The 23916-nt window shown below is 39.0% G+C and overlaps 1 protein-coding gene across 2 annotated transcripts in view; it reads right to left on the reverse strand.

The window, feature by feature from the left end:
- The window catches only part of abca12 (ATP-binding cassette, sub-family A (ABC1), member 12), a 61326-nt gene that overhangs the window by 12873 nt on the left and 24537 nt on the right, over positions 1-23916 (reverse strand). For both annotated transcript variants that reach the window (XM_011489666.4, XM_078939926.1), the window contains 33 exons: positions 23566-23783; positions 21948-22892; positions 21662-21768; positions 20269-20375; positions 19608-19795; positions 19306-19382; positions 18986-19113; positions 17873-18043; positions 16838-17002; positions 15929-16124; positions 15621-15760; positions 14925-15044; positions 14680-14770; positions 14170-14349; positions 13374-13695; positions 12662-12776; positions 12160-12489; positions 11808-11877; positions 11584-11718; positions 11270-11431; positions 10967-11150; positions 10232-10450; positions 9081-9277; positions 7675-7832; positions 6814-7047; positions 6549-6690; positions 6179-6425; positions 4838-4927; positions 3868-3955; positions 3621-3748; positions 3141-3228; positions 2692-2800; positions 339-393 (listed from right to left, as the gene is read on the reverse strand). In XM_011489666.4, coding sequence (XP_011487968.1) covers positions 339-393; positions 2692-2800; positions 3141-3228; positions 3621-3748; positions 3868-3955; positions 4838-4927; positions 6179-6425; positions 6549-6690; positions 6814-7047; positions 7675-7832; positions 9081-9277; positions 10232-10450; positions 10967-11150; positions 11270-11431; positions 11584-11718; positions 11808-11877; positions 12160-12489; positions 12662-12776; positions 13374-13695; positions 14170-14349; positions 14680-14770; positions 14925-15044; positions 15621-15760; positions 15929-16124; positions 16838-17002; positions 17873-18043; positions 18986-19113; positions 19306-19382; positions 19608-19795; positions 20269-20375; positions 21662-21768; positions 21948-22892; positions 23566-23783 — 5906 coding nt within the window. The remainder of the gene's footprint in view (positions 1-338; positions 394-2691; positions 2801-3140; positions 3229-3620; positions 3749-3867; positions 3956-4837; positions 4928-6178; positions 6426-6548; positions 6691-6813; positions 7048-7674; positions 7833-9080; positions 9278-10231; positions 10451-10966; positions 11151-11269; positions 11432-11583; positions 11719-11807; positions 11878-12159; positions 12490-12661; positions 12777-13373; positions 13696-14169; positions 14350-14679; positions 14771-14924; positions 15045-15620; positions 15761-15928; positions 16125-16837; positions 17003-17872; positions 18044-18985; positions 19114-19305; positions 19383-19607; positions 19796-20268; positions 20376-21661; positions 21769-21947; positions 22893-23565; positions 23784-23916) is intronic.

The following is a 23916-nucleotide window of genomic DNA, read 5'->3' on the forward strand; positions in this document are numbered from 1 at the left end:
GATAAACTAATTTTAGGAAGGAGGCAAGAATCAATCCACCTCAGTGCCACCTTTGAGAAAAACACTCATTACATCAGGGCTCCGATCAATAGGGTAAGCTCAGGGAAATCCATTTAGAAAATCAAATATGGGTAAATACTGCTGCTATGTACTTCTCTGTCATAAATCTAGCCTCATCTGGAAAAAAGAATGGTTCTACGAAACATCTGACACCAAACATAACCAAAGGGATTAATGTTGACTTTACTAACAACAAATATAAAATTAAATGTTAATTGCAAATAGGATTTTAAAGAGTGATCATAGACTATTTGGAAAATGTTGGGGGTGGGACTTACACTACAACTTCATCATCCACTCGGCCAAAATAGGGGTGACTGGAAACTGAGATGCCTGTAATAAAATGAAGCAGATATTAACAATGAGAAAACAATGGCATGCAAACAATTTTTCAGCAGCACAACCAAAAAGTGCGATGATATTGTCTTAGCCTGGGACACAGTCAGCTGCATGAATTTAGAGCAAGATGATTTCATTCGCCAGAGCACTCAATGGGAATTAGATTTCCTTGCTCATTTTTCAGGGTGCCTTGGATGCTCACAGACAGGCACAGCTCCTCTTCATGTTTCAGTTTACATTCCTTGATACAAGACATGGATTGTGGATCTAAGCATGGCTTAAACACATTTCAGCAGAAACGTTGGAAATTATTAGAGAATCCATCTTTGACTATTGACACAAGGCCACTATCATCTGAAGATAAGTTGTTGCTAAAACCTTAGTCACATGTGCCAGTACAAGTTGACTCATACAGGTGCTGCAGGTTTTTGGGTGTTCTGGGCCCGGGGGGGGGGGGGGCGGGGGGGGGGATGTCATAGAGAGTAGCGGCGGCACTTTAAAGTGAATGCAGGAATATCTTGCAGTTCCCTTGAGGCTGCTACAATCACTGTAAGGGACATCATGAAATTGGAACATATGATGATCGTTCGTGTGGCAAGTGTATCATGAAGTATTTAAAACTAAGTTGCATGCAGCTGTCATAAAACATTTTCACTCTAAAGACTCACCGAGTGGTCTACAACCTTGATATTTTGTGTAGCCACCTGCATGCTTCGTAGGTTTGCCCATTTCTCACCCACATACACCTTGTCTACACCCTAAGGGTATTTGTGACTAAGGCTTAAAGGTTAAGATAAACATGTTTTTTAACATTCCTAACTTTAAATTGGTTCCTGACTCTTTACATTTGAACCATTAAGCTGTTAGTTTTTAATTCTCATCCTTTAGCATGGGCTCACACTGTTTCATTGGTTCACAGTTCAAAATGTCTTTGAGTTAAACAGTTACAGGTGAGAGTGAGCAAAATCTAGAGTCCCGTCAGCAGAGATCGATGGACTGGAGTGTGACAGCACATCTTTAACAGTGAGTATTTATAGTCAGAACCCCTGGGAGAGAGGAATAAAAAAAAAACTGTTTGATGTAGACATCTAAAGGGTCCCAACCCACAGCTGATACTGTAGCATACAATGCAAGGGTTAGAGCATTGGTTTTGACAGATACATTGGTCACCTTGAAAAGTAATCTCCCTGGATCTCCACCTCTGCCAACGTTTACCACTGCTGAGAGTTTGGTGGCAACATTACACTTTACCCTTGAGCACTTCTATCATCTACTGGGGAATTAAAAATGCACGTGTCTGCTGTTTTGTGTACACGCTGTGTGTTTGTGAGAGCAGCTTTTGTTTTGAATGTGTTTTTGTATGTGTGTGTTTGTGTACTCTTGCCCGCAGGCAGATGGTCAGGGTGCTACTCAGAGCTCCAACAGTACAGAAAGCGTGGGCCAACCATGTTTCTCTTTAGCATAGCACCCCCACTCCCCAATGGGAGTGCCGCTAATCAGTATTCACCATGCATCTTGATGTGAGTGTGAGGGCACAGCACCCCCTAGCTTTATTCTAACAAAATGAACCATAGGCAAACAGTTTAGAGCTTTCTCCCTAATAATGCAGACACTCTGCTTGGTGCATGTTTAGACGCTGATATGTGTCTCTCTGGCTGTTTCAATCTATGTCTGCTCCTATTATTTTACAATAATAAAGATGTGTTGCTGAATACTAAACAATACTTCACAAAGATATGCATATCTTACTCCCAAAGAGTCTAAGATCCAATCACGCGGAGGGTTTGTAATCAACTACTTGTTAATATAAAGCCTTAGCTGAACAAATAAAAGATGGGTTCCCAAAACAGGCTGAGTGGGATGTTTGTGTTTGCATGTATGAGAAAGAAGCAAGAATTTTTATGCGCATGCATCAGATTATAAACTTTACATTTTCCCTTACAATTTAAAAGAAATAGTACTGGTACATCAGGGGAAGCATAATACAAATAATATTAGATAATTTATTTAACCTAAACTGTATTAGTTTGTTTTTTGTCGTCTTTCAAATTAAAAGCATTGCCCGAAGTAAAAAAAAAAAAGTCATTTAAATTTTCAGAAATGCTAATTTTCTCAAAAATTGCCATTTAACTTGTTTTTTTATTCTAAAGGCAAACCATTTCTGAAAGATAAAGCCATACAAAAAATTCATTTGAAACACTTTTCCTTTAATATTTTAAAAAGTTGTATTCACTTCAATAGCATTTTGTCAATACAATTACATCCAATCCATCAACGTTTTCTTGAACTCACCATATTTACTAGGCTCTTTGTCTGCAGGAATACTGGAGCGTAAGATCAAGTTGTTGAGGCTGTTCAAGTATGCTGGCATTGTGTGGAAACCCTCAGGGTTGAACCAGACCTATAAGGATGAAGCCAAACATAAACCACGACGTGCATGGAAACTACTACTCAAATACTTTTGTGCCATTCTCACAAAACACCTAAACATTAAACAAGATGCTGAAAAATAGACAACTTTAAGTTATTGGAAAACTTAAAAGCTGGCACAATGGATGCAATAAAGAATATTTATAATGACACTGATGGTATAACCATCTAGCTCTGTCTGCAGGCACCGAGTTTGCAACCCCAAAATAGGATTTTAATTAGGTTATAATATATAAACTTTTAATAATCTATCAGTATGACTGTTAAAGTAATAACCAGACAGGCAGCAGGGTGGCAGGACAGACAGTTACCTTAGACAAAGTGCGGTTTTTGGGAACTGTCGTCACATCCATTTTCAGGTCAAATGGGAGTGGCATGCCTAAATCAAAGCCACCGTACCTAAAATATAAAAAAGGCATTGTACATATGAATGAATATAGCACATATCTGAGAGGAAATACTACCTTAAAGAACATCTAAGAAATGAATATATTTTATTTGGGTCAACTGTCTAGACTAAATTATTAGAGCAAAAGACCCAAACATTTTTCAAAAACATTTTTAAACTAGGCTAAGTGTAGGGATGATGAAATATGAGGAAATATAGTCATAAAGAGCAAACTAATTTATGATACAACTACTAAGATCTTGTTAGATCATTATTTTATAGTTCATCCCTTATGGTATATTTATATCGTCCCATTCATCCAATTAATGAGTAGTCAGAGCTACGATTCATAATAAAGCTTCATGAATCTGATGCAAATGGTGATTTGTAATTTTTTTTTTACCTGTTTCTAATAAAGTCATTGGCTGTAGCCAACAGGTAGTTCTCCACATTGATGCCACTCAGGTTGTAGACAATCTGAGATGATGGGATTTTCTTATGTGGAGGCTGGTAATTTTTCTTCTGGCAAACCTGCGGTGAACAGGAGACACAAATGGATTACACTCGCCACTATTTTAAAAAATCAGTGCTGAGAACACAGGAAATCACTCACTCACTCACACACAGGATCATTGCTGACCCAACCTCACCTGTTCCTTTCGGTTGCATTTACAGACCGTAAATGGTTTGGAGCTGTTCCCTCTGGAGCTCCAGCTGCTTGCGCTCCTTGTGCAGACACTTTAAGGGGGATCGAGAGGAAAGAAAAGATTTACCAAAAGAAAAAAAGGCAAAGTGAAAATGCAAATAAATGCAAAAATGGGCAAAATGAATCGGGGTCAGCACAACAATAATACTAACATGTTTGCTGTGGCAGAGAGAGAGAAAAATGAAATTGCTGTGACTCGTGAAGCAGCTATGGGCATAGGTGGTTTTTGCAAGATGGGAAGTAACACATTTTCTTTGATCAGTGCTTTCCAAGCTGTTTAAAAATGTGTTCCAATACCATGCTGTATGACACGTGAGTTTGTGTGGGAAGTTGCTACCACACATCTGCGCTAAATATTATAAGGAGGCTTAATGAACACAAGTTACATTATAACACTACATACACCTGTTAACCCTCGTCCTAGGAGATTAACCAGTCAATAACATTTGCTATTGTCTTAGAAAAACAATGGAGAATTTATGGGGATGCATGCTCCATCAATAAAACTACCAGCATTAATCATAGTCATGTTGTAATTAAAGAAAATTACAAACAGACACCGTCTTTTTCTCATTTGGTTTTCCTTTTTTTTTTTCTTCTGAGTTTTGCTTCATGAGTTCCAACACTGATTGGAGCGGCAATGAGGAAAAAGCTCCCCTATAAACATGAAGTGTTTCCAGAATACAGATGATTCTGTCACATTCCAGAGTCCTGCTGCAGCCCTTTGGCCACATGCATTGGGAGCTGCAAGATAATGATGAGGAGGGTGGGCGTAAATTCCGTATAAAGAAATAAGGAGAAAAAAACATACAGTGTGTGGCGAGAATGACAATGAGAAAAAATGTAGAAAGGCCTGTCTCGATGAAATGAGGATTTTTCTAGAAAGAAGAGCAGCTGGAGGTGTAATCACATACTCTTTATCAGACATTTCAAGGCAGCCATTATCAATTCCAGGGTATGACATCATGGTGTTCACAAGCGGGCTGGAACTGGAGTTTTGGTTCCTTCAGTGACAAAAAAGAACATTGCAAATTTGTCACTTAATGAAATAACTAACAACATTCACAGTTAATTAATGTAAGGCAGACAGAAGTTTGTTTCCAAGAGGTGCAGATGTCTCTGACTCACTGTCTAAATGAAGTTTTGCTTGTCCTAATAGAAATCTGGCACAAGAACAATTTCCTAATTAACTAAAAGACATGCGGGCACAAAAGGAGTTCTACCACCACACAGTAAATGACGAACTGGAGACGAAGCACATCTAAGGAGGCTTGACTAGCCACTTTTAATTTAAGTGGGTTTACTTGGGATGAGCCATATCATTCCTTTCAACTCATAAATAAACAATTAGTTTTGTTATTATTACAGCAAACCCCTATCAAATGATGGATAGGTGACAGAACTTGTTAATATTTTAATCTTAAATTTGAGTGAAAACTTAAAAAACTCAAAGTGAAAATCTAAAAATCCTACCTAGTCTGTTTTAATTTAAAATTGAAGATGAATGGGGTAAATGTCCACATCACGTCTGATTTGGACTGCTAGGTCCTTTTTCTCTATGACCCCTTGATCGAATGACGCTGTCGGCAAATTAAACCATGTAGCAATAGTCTAAAAGTCTTCACCCCCTCTGCCTTTGATCTCACACCACAGCTGTCTTCATCTGAAACACCACCTTGTGCTCTCTCTAATCCTCCTTAAAGCACATCTGAATTTTATTGAGGCATGGTCTGAAATTAATTTTCCAACAAATGTGGCATATCATCACTCTCTCAATGATTTTACTTTCGTATTTCTATACTCTAAAGAGATTCCAGGCTGTGTTTGTGTCCTTGTTCAGCAGATTGGTGATACCTTATTGGTATGAAACATGAGAAGATAGTTCTTTCCTGTATACTTAACTTTTAATCATTTTTTATTATAGTGACCCAGTACCACAACAATCAAAACAAGATAACATGAACAAACCACCACAACTGAAATTGCTTTAAATCCTATTTTTTTTTAAACATGTTGCATACAAAAGTGCATTCTTTGAATCCTATATATTTTTGGCCCCTATGTAACATACTATGACAAAAATATGATTTTGATTTTTAGTATCATAGAATCACAGGATGTTTTTTAGGTGTTTGTCCAACTAATGTACCCATTGTGCAATGGACTGATATCTATGAATTGTCATTGCTGAAAAAGTGAATGCAGAGCCCAGATTAACCTGTGTTGCCTGTGGTCTCTCTGCTGTAAAAACTGACCTGAAGAAAGAGTAGCTTGGTCCAATATTGTAGAGCTCAGGGCTGAGCTTCAGCTCTGGATAGTGCTGCAGGTCGTTCTTAATGCAGCTCAGGCCCATAGCAAAGAGCACAAAGACAACAGGAAGCACAATCTGAGAGATCAGACCCTTCCAGTCTCTACGGCTGTGGTGGAACCTCTTAATGAGGATAGCTGTCATCTGCTGCCAGGCCAAGGCCATTCCACTGACCACAAATGTACTGGTAAGATCTAAAAGGCACATTTGTCATAAAAATGTTATTGCAAAAGACTATAAAGTGAAAGATATTGGGGAGAATATAAGAAAAGAAATGTGGACAGGGAGGAAGGAGATGAGAAGAGCAGTGAACTTACTCGACTTGTCGTTAAAATTGGAGGCGCTGTCAGAGAGATCTGAAGGAAGGCTGGAGATGGATGAAGTATCAGAAATGGTCTCTGATACAGTCAGTGGGCCATCCTTATGTACACTACTGTCATTCGTCAACTGGAGGAACACCTACACAAGAAAATGCATGCAAAGTTCACGACAGACATCCCTGCTGTATTTGTTCACATGCATATCCACTTAGTGAGTGTCGTTTCAGGGGGTGTTCCTGGGAGAGGGGGATGACAGGCTCACCTCCTCCAGAGTGGTGTCAGAGATGCCATAACTCCCCAGCTGAAGGTCGTCAAGGTTTGCGTCCAGAGCTGTAAGGAGGGAGCGGTACGAGGAGGCGTTTTTGGAGTTGAAGGGGGGCAGTGAATAGATCATGTCGCCCCCTTGGGTGTCTTTCAAACGGGCTTCGGGTATGTGAGACTGGATAAAAGCCTTAAGTTCAGCAGAATCCATCTGGTCAGATTGGGCATTTTGAACCTAAACAAATAAAGAATAAAAAAGAAACGTTTCTTAAAAGGCAAAGATCATCAAACATCAGTTCATTGTTTTTTAAACAGCTCTTGGATTGTCAGCTTTGAGTGTGATCATCCCAGAATGATCAATTCCAGATTTTTTTTTTTTTTTTTAATTAAAGATAAGTGAAATAGATAAACACTTTTTTTTCCTACATGTATGTAAATTTATGTAAAAATATACAGATAATACAGTTTTTCCTCAAAACGAATCGCAAAGTAGCTGTATTCAGAATTCTAAGAAAGTCTTCTGGGCTTCATTTTATTGGGATTTGGTCTATCTGCCAGATTTTCAATATATCTGATGTATATCACACTATTGCAATATGTCAAAAGCAGCTGAGATAAAAACCTGGGATTTATTTCCACCTGAGCAGTCCTGCTTGTACATAATAATGGATTGGGAAATGTTCCCATTTATACTGGGCAAGATAGAGCCCTGTTAAAGTTTTTTCTCTCTTTTTTAGGATAAAGGTTTCAGCCACAATCACTTTTTACATGTAGCACTGGAACCTCTGCGATGATGAACACAAATCAATAGAGCTTTACTGCAGCAAGAAGAGTTCACGGCATTGCATGTCAAGATGATTACCTTCTTGGTTAGGGTGAGTTTGTAGCCTTGACCCAACGTTTCCTTTAAGTAGAAAGGTGATCCGCAGCATTTTAATCCTCCTATCTCCAGGAAGGCAATCCGGTCACTCAGCACTTCAGCCTCATCCAAGTGGTGGGTAGACATGATGATGGTGCGCTCTGAAAAGAGGCGCACACTTGAAAACTTCTGCAATCTACAGAGGCATTGTAATACAATTCACACAATAAAACATTTATCTTCAATCAAAGGTTAATCCTCTTTTTTTTCTTTCAGTAGTTTTCAGCTAAAAACCAAAAAGAAAGTGTCATTGACTAGATAAGCTATTCAATCAGGTTTTGTCAGTTTAAAAGCTGAAAAGGAATAAAAATTAAACAGCAATGACAGTTAAATGATATTGGATTTTTAGGTAGGTGGTAGGTGTGAGGGGCTGCAAACTAAACAGACAGCTCTCAGCAACGCAACAAGGGGAGAGAGAGGTGGGGTTGCACTGCACCTACAACTCAGAGGCAAAGTCTTAATAAACTACTGCTGCTCTGCAGAAACGATGTCCTAGTAAATGACACAGGCTTTTTGATTCTGGCTGTAAACGGCATAAATATGATTTAAAAAAAAACACTGGGAACACTTTTATAAAAGTGCAAAAGATGATTGATGTGGGTCTTTACCACAGCCATAAAAGAAGAAAAAAATTTCACTTTTAACATGCTTGAGCAAGAAAATGCTTAGATTTCCTTATAACATTTTGTCATTTTGCAGTCACTAATACCTAAGAAATGAATGCCTAAAATATCATCTATGCAGGTGAACTGTGCTGCTGTCAAAGCTGTCCTCTGACATGCCAGGTCTGTTTTTCTGTTTTAGCAGTGGAAGTATGAGATGTCATGCACATAATTACAATTCTACAGCTGAATTCTGCAGAAAATCCATCCCCTGAATACATTGCAGGAAATTTAAGTCTGCAGACAACTAAAGTCATATGACAAGGTCAGCAGGTTACTGCAGATGTTGGCTCCACAGTGAAATGTGTCTAAAATCCCAAAGAAACTGCAAAGATTTCTCCTAAGGTTACGTTTAAAAAGAAAACTTTTTCTTTATCAAAAAGTAAAAAAGAATTACCAGATCAGTTATTTTTTAACAATGTTTCCTGGAGACAAGCAGGTGAAAGATAAGTTTGTTCAACAGATAACAGTCCAAATGTTTGATATATTTTAAAGAGAAGTTCATCCGGTCAACTGTCAGGCATTGTGATGAAATTGTCAGCAACTGTTAAAATGACTACTTGAGTTTACAACTTAGCTTTGATATTGTTCTATAAATGGTCTCCAATTTGGTAAAAAAAATTCTAGGAGACTTTTGGACTGAAATGAGCCAAAAGTGGTTCTATTTTTCTTACACTTTGTACTTACTCTTTTTTTGTTGAATGATAATGTCCCAGATGCTGCGTCTGGAGCAGGGATCCACTCCTGTGGTGGGTTCATCCAGAACCACCAAACGAGAGTCGCCAATAAAGGCGATGGAGATTGACAGCTTGCGCTTCATCCCACCCGACAAAGTGCCTACAACCTTGTGTCTGTGGGGGTACATGCCGGTTTCGTTCAGGATCCTGACGGGAGCAAATAAAGACCGTTTAGCATGGAATCAGGAAAACATATTTTTTCATGCAATACAACTAGGCCTCTGACTTTTTGTTTGATTACTTCCATTAACTACCCAGCAGGGGGTTCTGATATCTTAGAGCCACAGGGAGGCACAGATTCTTGGCCCTAGGTACAGACATCATTTTATTTTTCTAACTGTCTTTAAAAAAAAAACATCATCTGACCTACTATTATCTCAGTCACATATTCAGAAAATTCTTTGCGCCCGGAAGTTTTGAAAAACATCAATTTATATTTATCGATTTACAACAAGACTTAGTTACCAATAAAAAACAAAAAGTATAATCTAACAAATGGGAATGTTTCATGGCTCTACCTATTGCTGAAATATTAAAGGTTTTGATGGATAACTGACGAAACACAACAACCTTAGTGCTGCATGGATTAAAGATTATCTTTGCGGGACCAAAACACGTAGAGCAAATATTTTTTTCTGTTCTTGCACAAAATTTGACAACAGTATGAAATGCTTAACAGTCATTGACTACTTGAGAAGGAACTTGTTTTCATTTTCAAATGTAAAAAGCTATTTTTGTAGTGACATCCTCCCAAATCTCAGGGGGCACAGCCATCAAATCGGTTTCACCTAATGTTGCTCTGATACTTCCATATTTCTTTATTGAGCTGGTTATTGAGCAATAGCTACCAAAGCTCGTGAAACTCATAACCACCAGACATATTTCATTTTTATTGAAAGACCACGCCAGAAATCCAGCAAATGACACTGTTTAATGATGTCTACAAAAAGAACAAGATGTAAAAGAAGATTTATGAAGCATAAAATGCTGCCAATTTATCATGAATATGCTTTGAGACTATCTTTAAGTCATCGTGCGTGCTTTTTTGTATATACATATTTAGCATATCAAGATATCTTGGGTGGATGAAAGGTCACTTACGTGCGGACGTGCTCGCGCAGCTCTCTAGGTGTCCAGTGTGGCGCTTTGATTTGGCCGTACAGCAGCAGGTGCTCCTTGGTGGTCATATGGTCAAAGAGGACATCGTATTGCATGCAGACCCCCAGTTCTTTGCGAACAGCATCAATGTTTGTTTGCATGTCTTTGCCGTAGACGTCTATGGAACCGGATGACGGTGCAAAAAGGCCAGTGAGGAGAGACCTGCATCCAGAAAAAGTTAACAAAGTTAGAAAATCACCAAGTTTTCGAAAACAGTTCAAAACTAATTAGATATTGGGACAAAATATGTCCTAGCTTGATGTGCTATTTTTTTTACTTCTAAACGATCACTTTGTGCTAACACAGATATCAGAGGCCATCAACCCCTTTTTCTATCTTTCTCTTCATTTATTTACTTTCATGCTGTTAAATCTACTACTGCACTCATTACATGTCCCCCTGGATAAAAGCATCAGCAAAATGATTCACACTTAAAATGTAAATGTAAGTGCTCGGCTTGATGATGACTTGTCAGGCTATTCTCTTGCACCGTGCATTTTCTGTGCCAGAATCAAACAAAAAAAATGTCCCTGTCAGCAGCAGACAAGTAAGTGATTAAAGGGATGCACAAATCTTTTATTAAAAGTGGTTTATACCTGAAAAGTTAATGTGTTTTTTGACAGCTAGAATTTGCTGATACAGTTGGAAAATCAAAAAAAGAACCGTTGACACACATACATGGTGGTAGTTTTGCCTGCTCCGTTGTGACCCAGTAGGGAGGTGACGTGACCCTCATAAAAGGAGACATTTAGGTTTTCAATCGCTGCTTTGTCACCGTAGATCTTGGTAAGGCCATGGAGTGAAACTCCCACTGGGAGTGATGAGAAATCCTCCCCGGTCTGCGAGGATAGGGCACTCTTGCCTAGGCAAACATGGGGGCAAAAGAAAACTTTAAATCAAACAAAAATGGAGTTGAGAGCAAAGAATAAAATATAAAACAATTGGAAACATTTTCTGCTTGAGCATGATTTTTACCAATACCTTTGGCCTTTTCTTCGGAAAAGAAGGAGTGGTCTATCTGCATGACGTTGGTATGGAGACGTCCTTTGCGCCCATCGCTGCTTGCCCGAATGCCGTAGCACAGGTCAGTCCAGAAAGACAGCTTGAAAGGGAAGTACCATGGCGCAGGAATGCCATATTTTCCTAGGTGGACAAGTATCCCACACACAGAATATTAATAAAAAAAACATCTTGACAGCACAAGGGTACCAACAAACTGAAAATCTGGTAAAGATCGGATAAGGCATTCAAGCAACACAAACAAAACATCTCATTATCAGAAAAATAGAAGTTACCGGGGAAAACAACTCGAACGTAGGCCCCGATGATGAAGTAGAGAGTGGAATCAATGAGCATGAGCCAGCACAGCCAACCAAAAGAGCTCGTGTCTCCTGCGATGGGGGAGTCGTACGAGTTGCTCCATTGCATACCTAAAGAAGGGAGGACAAACAAAATTGCAGTCAGATGGCACTCAGCTCAGAGAGATCCCAACAGTATTTGGTTGTACACATGCTCATACCTTCTCCTTGGGTCTCGTAACGAGAAACATATTGACTGGCATAGCTGAAACAGGTGGGAGAAAACAAACTCTGCGGGAAATTCAAAGAGAAATGACACATTAAAACAGACACGAGAGAATAAAACTGCAGAAAATGACCTTTATTTGTTTTTTCTGTTATTTCTTTTTCCTCCACTGAAAGATTATTTAGCAATTTACATAAATGAGTTAAAAGAAAGCAATATGTTGTTGATGTTTTTTCCCCAAATGATAATGTATTCATTTCTTTACTGACAAACATGTTGTTCTTGGTGCTTTCTTATTTCTGAGAAATCATAAGGCTTAGTAGACTTGGTGCAGGCGGCGTTCTCACCAGGCCGCTCTTTAGGTGGACGCTGAGTTCAGACTCCAGGGCCAAGACCACAATGAAGGGGAAGAAGGAGAGGATGTAGAGGAGGCTGCCACTTAAACCAGCGATGTAAGTCTTGTCGAAGAAGGAGCTGACCATGTAACTGAAGGCTATGACGCTCAAACCATAGTCACAGAGGTACAGGAAGATCAGGAAGGCGTCGCTGTTTGGCAGAATTTTGCCAAACTTTAGCACAATGGTCACAATTACGGTGGTCAACAGCAGATAGGTGGTGCACTCCAAAAACCATGCAAAGAAGTGGCTGAGTGGGTTGACTCCCATCATTTTCATGTACTGTGGAAGGATAAAAGCTCAAAGTCATTTTTTTAATGAAAATTAAATATTCATATTTTTCCATCATATTTATTTATCACAAAAAAAGTCAGAATATTCATGGTTTTCTGAAAAAGAAAGGAAATAGGCAACAAACTGCCACAGCACCATTTTGTAAAGCTAACAACATTACCTCATGTAACCTCAGCTCTCTCTCGTGCACCAGCTTTTTCACAAAATCAGCCACGAACAACAACCAGGCTATCATCAGCAACAGAGGGAAGACAAAAGAGAGGGCCTCCAGGTACCTGAGGAATACAGAGATGCCAACTGTCAATCAAATTCCATGCAATTCCAACATCCACACAGATGAACGAGTATTGAGTCAGTCACTGGCTTGACAGAGAGAGGAAAGAGATTGGAGAGTTTGACAGGTGAATTCTCAACCAAACAATCCCCAAAACGCTGAATCTGTATTCTATTCTCTCTCAATCCTGCTCTGTAATACCAGGAACAGGGATTGAAATCTTCTGCTATTTTTCATGCAATGCAAACACGTGTCGCAGGTATGGTGTCAACATTTCTCCTGTTGAGCTGTGAATCAGATGGAGGGAAAGGGATCACTGTCTTAGGGCGGGCCACAACATAACCAGCAAGGATCAGGCCTCTCTCTGCTGGTGCTTCTAAAATGAGATTTCTGACATATTGGTCTTAAATCTCACCCAAGGGCAACCCTCCACAAACAAGCATCCTGCTGCATCTGGAGTTTATGTACAAGCATATATCATTTCACGCCAAAAAAACCAAATTTTTTCAGAGATAATGCTTTTTCTCTGATGTGTCTCATAAACAGAAATTCGTAAACTGACTATTCATGTGTGCATCCATGAACCTCAAAAACTCACTCGTCTCGCAGATGGCATGGATAGGGGAAAGGCTGCAGCTGTACAGCCGTGTCTGTGATTTTCTGCCCACTCTGCAGTTCGATGATGGCTCGATCAATGTTCTCCTGCAGGTAGACGAACCCCCTGTTGTAGCGCATCGTCTGACTGGCCGAGATGTATGTCTGCTTCACAAAGTACGGGTTGCGCACTTTGTCCGTCCGCATGACATTGTCCATGTGCATGCGGATGGTGTAGCTCATTTGGGGAGGCAAGGATGATGAAGAGCCGGTGGCTCTCCTCTCACGCTGTTTGGATGAATCTTTGGAGGATTTGAAGATAACACCTTCAGGACGAACAAGAAGCACTGATTATTTTTAAGGAAGAACTTGATTGAAAAGCAACTTGAAAAATTACCACCACAATCATTTTACAGCTTTTATTTTCAAAATCTCCTTATTGAAACTCATCATGAAACTGCAAACACGTGCTAATAAAACAATCTGAATTGCAACATATTTGATGGTTGAAAACCTAAAATGTAATCCCCCTTGTTGCACAAAACCTAATTAAAATCACTCTGGGATTTTCCTCATTACAATGTTGAAGTTTAATCAATAACATAAACCTATTTTACATTATAATATTGATTTACGGGAATTAAAATGGCATGCACCTGACACAGCTGTCAAAGAATGCAAACTTTACCATCACCACAAGCATATTAAAAATACCACTAATGATCCTGAATTGATGAGGAGACGTCAGCTCTACTAAAAAAACTGTGAATGATAGCAGAATTCTCTTTATCTTGACTCACTTGCATACAGATCTCTGTTTTTTGCAAGAGCCTCTGCTACAGCGTTAAGCTCCTCTTCTGAGTCGTAGGCACGATAACGGTCAAACGTGACGCAGGAGGAGATTTGCATCATCAAGGTGGACAAGGTGGTGATCTGGTCAAGTACATCTTTGTGGTTGTCCAGCAACTCTGTCATGTTAGCTGTGAAAAACACACAAACTTAAAGACTTTCCAGAGCTATATTTTTGCCTAAACAAATGCATCACCTGGGCTTGGACCAATATAAAAAATTTAATTTTTTTTTTTAGTTTAAATAAGTAAGTATGCATAAATATACATATTAAAAATACATCATCATTAGTACTCAACTCCAAAAGGAATTTGCAATATTGAAGCCATGACATAAGCATTTGTGACTTACATTAAAAAGGCAAAAATAAAGAGGCCCGTCCTAATACTTTTTTGATGGTAGTTAGCTAAAGAAACAATTGAAACAAAGCCCTAGTGTCCAAAGTTGAAAACCTCACTCACAAAAATTGTTGAGAGTCTCCTTCATGCCGTCGACATTGATGTTTGTCTGCATTTCGATGAAATTCTTCACAAAGCTATTGCTGAGCGAATTCTGAATCAGGGAGGAGAGACAGTATAGAAATAAGTGAACAGTTGCTGAAATTTGCTGCTGAAGACCACCACAGAGTTTATCTGTAGATTCTCAAATGAAGCCAAACCAGGCTGGGATAATCAGATGTAAGGAGGGAAGCTCTGAGCTCGCATACCTGCAGCATTGGCAGAGTGGTACTGAGGAGTTTCGAATAGCTCATGATGTTATTGGAGGCTTTGATCCACTCCTCAGAGTTTTTCCTTAGATTTCCAAACTCGTCCAAGGTGGCATTGGCCTGGGCAAAGACAAGAGAAGGACGGGAATGAATGAAATCCTTGTGTATCAGCAAAACTTCACAGACCAACTTGTTTGTGTGTGTCTCTTACTTTGTGAAGGACACGGAATAATAAAGCACAGTCAGACTTGCTCAAAATAGAATCACAATTCTCAGGTAGTGGTGCATACAAATACAGCTTGTGTACACTTTGTGCAGCTTTGGCTTTCCTGTTTACCATCTAACAGTGAAGGTGTAAAGACTTTGGATTAAGCTAAAATATCCAGAAATAGCATTAAAAAAGTAAATCCAAGTAAAGTCAATTAATAAAGGAGCATAAACTTTATAAAGGCCAGAAGGTAAACAGATAAAATATTAATGCAGCAAACCAACAGCTATTAATTAAAAAGAATACTAAAGAACTACACACACAGGAGTAAACAAAATCTAACATGATATTGGAAGTGGAAAAGCATGACCTGGTTTAGGAAAATACCTGTTATAAGTCACATATGAAGAGTAAAAGAATAAATACATATGTGAAGTTTACTTAAAAGGGAGTCGATTTTTTTTTTCATGAATAGAATTTCTTTATACCTTTTTCATGATGGCCCTGGTTTCAGGGGTGTTAGGTGTGTAAAGGATTTGCCCCATCAACATGGGTTTGAGGAAGGCCCAAGCGATGGCTCCGCCGGTTGTGTTGACCATATCCAGATACATGTTCATACAGAAGGGAGCTGCACAAGAAGACAACTGTTAGATATACCGGTACTCTCCTCACAATCACAGAGGCTGAGATTTGTGGGCACAAAAGTTGATCACAGAAGTCGCAGAAAAATGAAGATTAAGTGTAAAAAAACACCATTTTAACACAGACTATATGTAAATAGGTGTATTTAACATACTGGCATTTCGTGGAATCTTGAACCTGTCAATCATCTCTTCTCTCTGAATGTTATTGAAGAAAGAGGGGCTTGGATTTGATATGTCATGAAGTTTGGAGATCCCAAACAGAGCCAGGATGCCGTTACTACACAAAGCACGGGAAATGGTCACAAAGGTGGCTCGGCTTGAAATGGTGGTCCTCAGACCTTTTGTCATCTGGGGAAAAAGAAATGTAAGGTTTTTAGATTATCATACTTAATCTACATGAGTAAAGAGTACAGTGTTCTCTTGCTATATTGCGGGTTCACCTTTCGCGGTTTCGCGGATTTTATTCAGTGCAGTCTACATGCCTTTTTTTTTTCTCTCTTTCTACGGCGCACTGTGTTCTGTGCCCTGATAGGCTGTTGCCCTTGTCAATCAATCTCTGTGCCATGTCTGCTGAAGTGTTGCAGCAGGTTTGTGGTTGGTTTGGCGGTTTTCAGTTAGATGAACTTTTTAGGCACTTTTTTTTGTAGGATCTGAGATTTTTAGATTACTTGTAGGCTGAAAAACGCTGGTCTGCCGTACCAAAGTTACACAGAATCTTCTATCACAATCTCAGATCTTTGGCTTCATTCTATATTATTAGACTGATTTTTCTATAAAGATTTGTACTTTGAGAATCTAAACAAGAAAGAGAAGTATGAAAATGTTAATGACTGTCTAAGAAAAGCATGTAATGAGGGGTTTTACAGTCTCAAAACATCTAAACAAAACATAATTCTACTTTGCAGATTTTTATGAGATATTCATGGAACATATTCCCCGCGATAAATGAGGGAAAACTGTACACAAAAATGATAACTTCTGTTGTTCAAATATATAAATGAAATAAATGACCAAATGAATGAAGTAAAAGAAACATTAACATGTGAATAGAAAGTCATCACCTGTCTGAATTCATTGTTGGCTCCCAGATTTAGGTCTTTTACAGAGCTGAGGTAGCTTTGCAGTTTGCTCACAACTGGAAGAATATTGTCCATCATCTCTGTTAGAACTTGAGATACCTTGAGCAAAACTCCCACCACCTTCTGTGTTTCCTCAGACAACACCATCTATAAGGGAGAGGAAACAATCACACAAATGAGAAAAGCTTTGTTTTTCTCAGTATCACACACAATAAATCAGGCATGTCCAAATTCCCACTTTCAAATTTCCACCAGCCTGCAGACACCTGTCATAAAATCAATAATACACGGCCCCCACCATTTTCTAAAAACTGTGTGCACAATTTCTTGATCGTGGTCAGCCAAAATACATTTTAAGTTGTTGTGAACCTGCAGCAACACAGTTGTGAGATCTTCTGTGAGACTTTCTAGCTCATTTCTGTAATTTCAACTGTAAATTTAAAAACAGTTGACAGTGATGGGCTACAACTTCCAGGACAAGTAGCAATTGGCATATTTTTCTAGAGGCTGTAGGAACTACCAGACAAGAAATGCTAGAACAACACAAGAAATCAAAGACAAAGCTAATTGGGAATCAACTGTGCAAAAAAGTGACAATAATTATGGTTAAAACATATTTAGACATATTTGTTTTTATGTGAATAATGAGTAAATAAATAAATGTTCAGTAATTTTTCACTTGCATTAATGTTATTTAAATAGTTTAAAGAATGTCAGGCCGAATGGTCCCCCCTCAAAAATTTTCACCTTTCACCAACCAAACATGGCAATCTTTGCAAAAATGTTGGACACTCCTGCCTTAAACGTTGAAACAGCCTCATGTTAACTTTTCGCTCAAAAATCCTTTGTTTTTTGACGTACTTAGGGGTCACATGTTCTAATACATAAGCATCTCTTTCTGAAATAAGTTCTACAAATAAAATGTTACAATTGTGTCCCACAGTGTAACGTCTACAAAATAAGCACATTGCATTTTTAGAAAAAACATAAAGAGAGGAAGAACATTCAAAGCCTTACTCTGTAGAGGAGTTTCTCAGTGTTCATGTGTTTTGCTGCCAACAGAGACAACTGGTACAACTCTCCGAAAGACAAGAAGCAGAGAGACTTCTGGATGGCCTCATCTGTTGGTTTCATGTTGTCAGAGCTTGTGGTGTTGCAGTGAGGCATGTTTACCATCCAGGACAGGATCTGTTCCAAATGGCATTAGAAGATAATGAGGGATACACAAAAGTAGGTGCACTAAGAAAACTTCACAGAACTGGAGCCTTTTTTTTATAACCTTAGCAAATAGAGTCACAGGCGAAGGTAATCTGATGGACCCAGCAGATTTTATAAATCATGGCTTTAAAGTCTCTTCCTGTTATTTTGCCCACTTTGAAAGTTATGCCAGTTTTAGTTTTCCAAGCAGCTCTACATTTCAAACTATGCAGTTAAGTTTTTCTGTCACTATAATTTTGGCAAACTATGGGGGTGGCGCTGTATACGTTTATAAAACTTTGTGTCTTCCCAATCCCTATCAATCAAACTCTACTTGACTTTAATTGATAATCCTTATATTTAATTAATCTAATGTGACGTGCGTGTGTACTGTATGCTTTACTCCAAAAAGACTATTTTTTGTTATGAGTGACAAGATGATTTATATCTGAAATATGTTTGATGTTTTGAATTTTCGTTTAACCCAATATTTTTAATGCTTGAAATAAATCAATAAATCAAACCAAAACCAAACAAACCAAATTAAACCGCATAATTGAAAATAAAGTTTCATAAGATGACAGATGAGAATATGTCTCCTTGAGTTGGGGACTTTTGCTCTGGTAAGAACTGCATAATCTTATCCTGCCTTTCTCATTTAGTTTTAGGAAGTGAATAGTTTTTTGTTTTATTTTGTGAGACCTATCAATTGTCGGTAAAGTTTTTTTTTAAATCTATAACCCAGCAGTTTTTACTATGCTACTCGTTGTAACATTGTGGTCCAGTGGTTCCCACTCTAGCACATTTATCACAAATATTCCAAGAGCAATTTTTCTTTAGCAGTTCCATTTAAGATGTGCATCATAGCTCATGCACACATATATAGGTCACATGCTCTCTGTTTAAATTGACCATAAACATCTCCTGGCTTACCTCCAAGTTGTCATTTGGTAGTGTAGTGTTCATCAGCGGGTCGAGATCAGAAGGGTTTATAGCCAAGTGTTGCTGAACATCCTGAGCAAAGGCTGCTCTATTCCTCAGCATCCCTCCCACTGTCATCACTGCGGCAAAATATGAGAAACAATTAACAGTGTCCAATGTAAAGATTTTGCCAGTGTTAAGTTAAAATTGGCAGTCCAGAGGTCTGGTAAAGATGGGTGCCTGCATTTTCTGAGAATAGCATACTAAAAAAACTAAACTAACACATTTAACAAAATAATGGTTGAATAAAAATGGACCTAACAAAAGCTCACCTGGTAGGGTGAAGTTCATGTTGAGGCTGTCCAGGCTGGTGGTGTTAAAGCCCAAAGCTTCAGTCAACACAGAAGTCCTGTGTATAAAAGATATTAACACAAACAAGTGAACTTTGACGAAGGCAAATGTTTCTTATTTGAATTTTAAAAAATGCCGAATGGTGTAGAGTAAACTGCTTCTATGAGAGCCCTTACAAGTTGTTAAAAACATATCACCAATGAAGATCAGGGAAATTGTGCCTTTTCAATACACAAAATAACCACATTCAACAATTGTAAGACAGATCGACATAATGTCGTACCAGTTTGCTTGGATTTTGTAGTTCTTGGGTTCTCCAATGACAGCTTGGAACAGGAGGTCAGACATTGAAGTGCTGTTCTTGGCCAGTACCTCCAGGCTGGGAAGGTACGTGTTGCAGAGCTGCCCAGGTTGTAAAGAAAGAGTGGACATGACCTGCTGCATGGACTGTGTGCTCTCCAGGGGGCACAGCTGGAAAACAAGTTTAGGTCTTAGAATCAAAATATAAATCAAGTTCCAATAACTTGAAAATGACAGCTGGGATTTTTCTACTTTGGAAAGAGTTAGAAATCATATTTACATGTGACTGCCAGTGAAATGTAGGAAAAACATTATAACAACAATACATGAAGATAAATCTTCAGTCATTTTTATTAAAAACAAATGAATCAACATTTTTAACTACTTTCTTTTTCTTTTTTTTAAAAATGCATACACAACTTATTTCCAATATATCAATGTAAAACTAACATTTTGCACTATGCAGTGTGTATAGAAACAAATAAAAAAATAGTTTTCCAAAATATCAACTAATAAATTGCTGTCGAGACGGGATTTTTGAATACACAAATATCACATTTTAACCTTTTCCTTAAGCCAAACACCCCCCCGTGTTAAAGGAGATGGCTAACAGAAACCCTAAATTTGAACGTGTCACCAATTACCTGAGATTTTAGTTGTTGTAGCTGCTGTGTGAACTCGGAAGATTTGGGGTGGCTCTGTAAAAGCTGAACAGTTGTTTGGACTGCCTGCTGCATACGGATCAGGGTATCTGTCATGGGTAGGTGAAAACAAAGGGGTTAGACTGTTGAAAAATTAGGGTGAAAGAAAGATTATCTTAATGTCCAGAATCTCAAAGAGTTAGGTCTTCAAGGTGACAGAAAACATGACTTCCCAGTGGGCTTCATTACAGCTTACATCATTACAGGGCATTGTTGTCAGGCAGCACGCAGCAAATGATGTGCTGCTAGTGAAGCCCTGTGTGGGACTGATGGGGCCAGAAGGGCCAGCTGTAATGGATGCTGTCATGCATTAAAACACTTTTGACAAAGCCAAAGAAAAGCACCACCTCAGGCTGCAGAATGTGATGACAGAATATCTAATTAGCCCAAAATTAGCCAATGCTTATGTTTAATCTTAGGACCCTAAACACCTAGAGGCCTTTGCAATTACAACAGTTGCACTGTGTTGCTGTTTGTGTATGAAAAACACAACTGGGATTGATGAGAGAGGAGAAGCTGCTTACAAAGTGAGTCTGTGGACTGAAAACATCATCACGTGAAAACAGGGGCAAATTAAAAGGAAGTCATAGATGTCTGCTTGGGTGAGTGCGAAGAGAGACGTTTAGCAATGGTGGGCAGCATAAGCAGGATAAGTGATTGAATTCCACTTTGCTAATGAGATTTAAAAAGGTGCTGAGTGGCTTTCTGCTGGAGAAGAGCTGGGCGGCCCCAGGCTTTTTTTTTTTTGGAGCTCAAACTAAACTAATGTGAAGTCTTATTCATCATATCTACGGAATAAATACTTGCAGCGCTGTATACATTCGCATTTAAAACAGAGATTCATAGTTCGCCTTTCAATGATGCGAACTACAGGGTTGAACTGTTTCAAGCTGTGCGGCTGTTTAACGGTAAACCATATTCACAGTTTGTCGTTATAAACGCAGCACGCATGCAAACACTTAGCACCAGTGTGAGCTCTATAGTAAGGCATCGTGTAAATCATGCAAGTGTTGGTTCAGTCAGTTTAGCTTTCATTTCATAAAATAAATCAGTCCATCATATTTTCCTCAATGCAAACTTTGCAGAAAGGTATATGGCTAAACATGTCTGATCTCCCTGTCTAAACATTTGTGATTTAGTTCATGTATATTGCAGTCCTCTTTTAAAAGTCAAACATTCTCCACTGGTCGGTTTCCAAATAGCTACGGATGAAGCAACGACCTATTTTTTTTTCATTGATGAGTGCAAAACGTGCCACAGGGAGAGTTTGATGTAATTGCCTCATAGTGATGTCGTCAATTTACTATTTTCAAATCCAAAGAAAACAGTCTCTTACCTGGGGATTCACTGGCAAGTGTTTTGGTGAAATTTTTTATCACGGAGGAGAATGGGATGGCATCAGGAAGCCCGTTAGTAGCATTCGTCAAGATATCCATTGGTGGGCTGAAAAGTGTTTGATATGTGTAGTTTGAGAAACAAGGGATAACACAACAACGTTTTTGAAAGCAGTAAAAAAAAATAAGGAGGAGTTTGCACAGAGCAAATGTAGATCTAAATGAAGTTGCAGAGGACAAAGCTAACTTTTTATTTATTTTTGCTCCAAAAGAAACAAATCAACTAACCTTGTCAGCAGGTCGGGGTGACTAAGGAAGGAGAACATTCCTAGAGCAGAGTCAATAGTTGCCTCCCGAGATGCATTCAAGCCCCAAGACATGTTGGTCGTAGCTCCCTTGACTACAACATTCAGATCAGGGTTGGCAAAAAGCACGTGAGCGGTCTCTATCATTTCTGATGAGGTTGGAGACTGAGAGATAGCTCTGAACATGGATGGATAGTCAATGCGGAACAAGTCCCCAAAGTCATTTATGAGAGTCGGTTGTGCCATCGATGAGACATCCCGTCTATGTCTGACTTTGCCTTGGTTGAAATTGTTCATCATTTCTTCGTGTGACACGCCCGTTTGATCATACATTGGGGGCAGGAGGTCACTGGTGTTCACAAACTGTCTCAACATTGCAATAATGTTTCTAGCCAGGTCTTCAAACAGCTCTGCACAAGATGACATTCTCACATCCATCTTGGTCAGGAGGGACAACGTAGGCCTCACGATGTCGTACGCTTTGGTTAAAGTCAGACTAAACCAATCCAGGTCAGGTGTTTCAGTTGAGGTTAACCACACAAAGAAATCAACCAGCCTTTCCCCTAAAAAGCTTGTGTCATTGGATGCTAAAAGCTCCTCCAAAGCTTGGTAAGCCATAGAGTCTTCTCCAAACAATGACATCTCTGATACCAAGTTGAGGGCTTCCATTATCAAATCATTCAGAGAGATGAAATTGTCCTCAGAATCTTCTGATGTAACCATCAAGATCTGATCTAAAGTGAGGTTTGCAGAAGTCAGAAAAACTATCAGTGCATCTTCAAAGAGCTCCTGGGATGAGGAACCGTTCAGAAGGTGATCATAGTTGGTCAGGATGAGGCTCATTGCTTTTTCTGAGGCTTCAATGTAAGGCTGCAATTCAGGATCCAGGCTGACCAGCTCATCTGACAGCTCTTTCAGTGCAGAAAAACTGTGGAACAGAAAAATTAACACTTAGAACTATTTTTTCGAATCAAGCGCAATCTAACTGTAGACATTTTAATATCACTTAATTATTCTGTTATATCAAACCACTTATAGTAGTGGTAAGGATAGACTTTCTCCAACTACCTTTATGCATCGCAACCCATGTTTCAAATTCCTTTTTTGAAAGTAATGATCCTGTAGACCTTTAATTACTCAAATGATATTGAAAGAATATTTCCTCATCAACACCCCCCCCCATGCTAATTCACATCATTTCATCCTCTGTAATAGACTGAGGAGTCTTTCCACTGTGATCATTGATCTATAACTCATGTAGTGAAACCTGATTGATTCCCTGCGATATGGAGAATGTGATCCTTATCACCAAGCCCGGCTCATTACTGCAGCTGGCATAAAAAAGGAAATCCATTTTAAGAGGATGTCTCGGTTAGCTGATTCATAAAGTTTTTATCAGTTCAGGCCTGTCCAATTTTAGGAAGAACTGCATTAAATGAATCAATGTGCATGCAAATGGGAGCACTTGGGGCCATTCCATTATTATGCATTATTCAAGTTGGTTTGAGTGATGCATTGTGGGTAATGTAGTAACAACAAATGGATTGGTAAGTTCATATGGAGTTCATGTGGTATATAGGGGAAGCTGAGTGTGAGCTGACCTGCTTTGCACTTGCATGTCCTGGAACTGCTGCAACAGGTGCATGAGCATCTCAGTGTCCACAGTCTGGTTCGTCGTACCAAAGTTCAGGTTGGAGAAACTTTTGACGAAATGCTCCACTACAAAAGCTTGGTTTATGTTCACATTGTAGAGTGACTGCACTGCTTTGATGATCTTGTCAGTTTCTACAGTCAAATTGAAAGGATTGATGTCCGGGTGCTGCATGAAAGACATTCAACAAAAAAGACGGTTAGTAAAATAGTTTTTTCCTGTGTGTCAACACTGCCACCAAGTGGTCAAGGTGCTTCCCTTCAGTTTACAGAAACAAAAACACCAGCTGATCAACTGTTCA

This window comes from Oryzias latipes, chromosome 21 (genome assembly GCF_053564925.1).
Source record: "Oryzias latipes strain Hd-rR chromosome 21, Olatipes_Hd-rR_3.1".
Lineage (NCBI taxonomy): Eukaryota > Metazoa > Chordata > Actinopteri > Beloniformes > Adrianichthyidae > Oryzias > Oryzias latipes.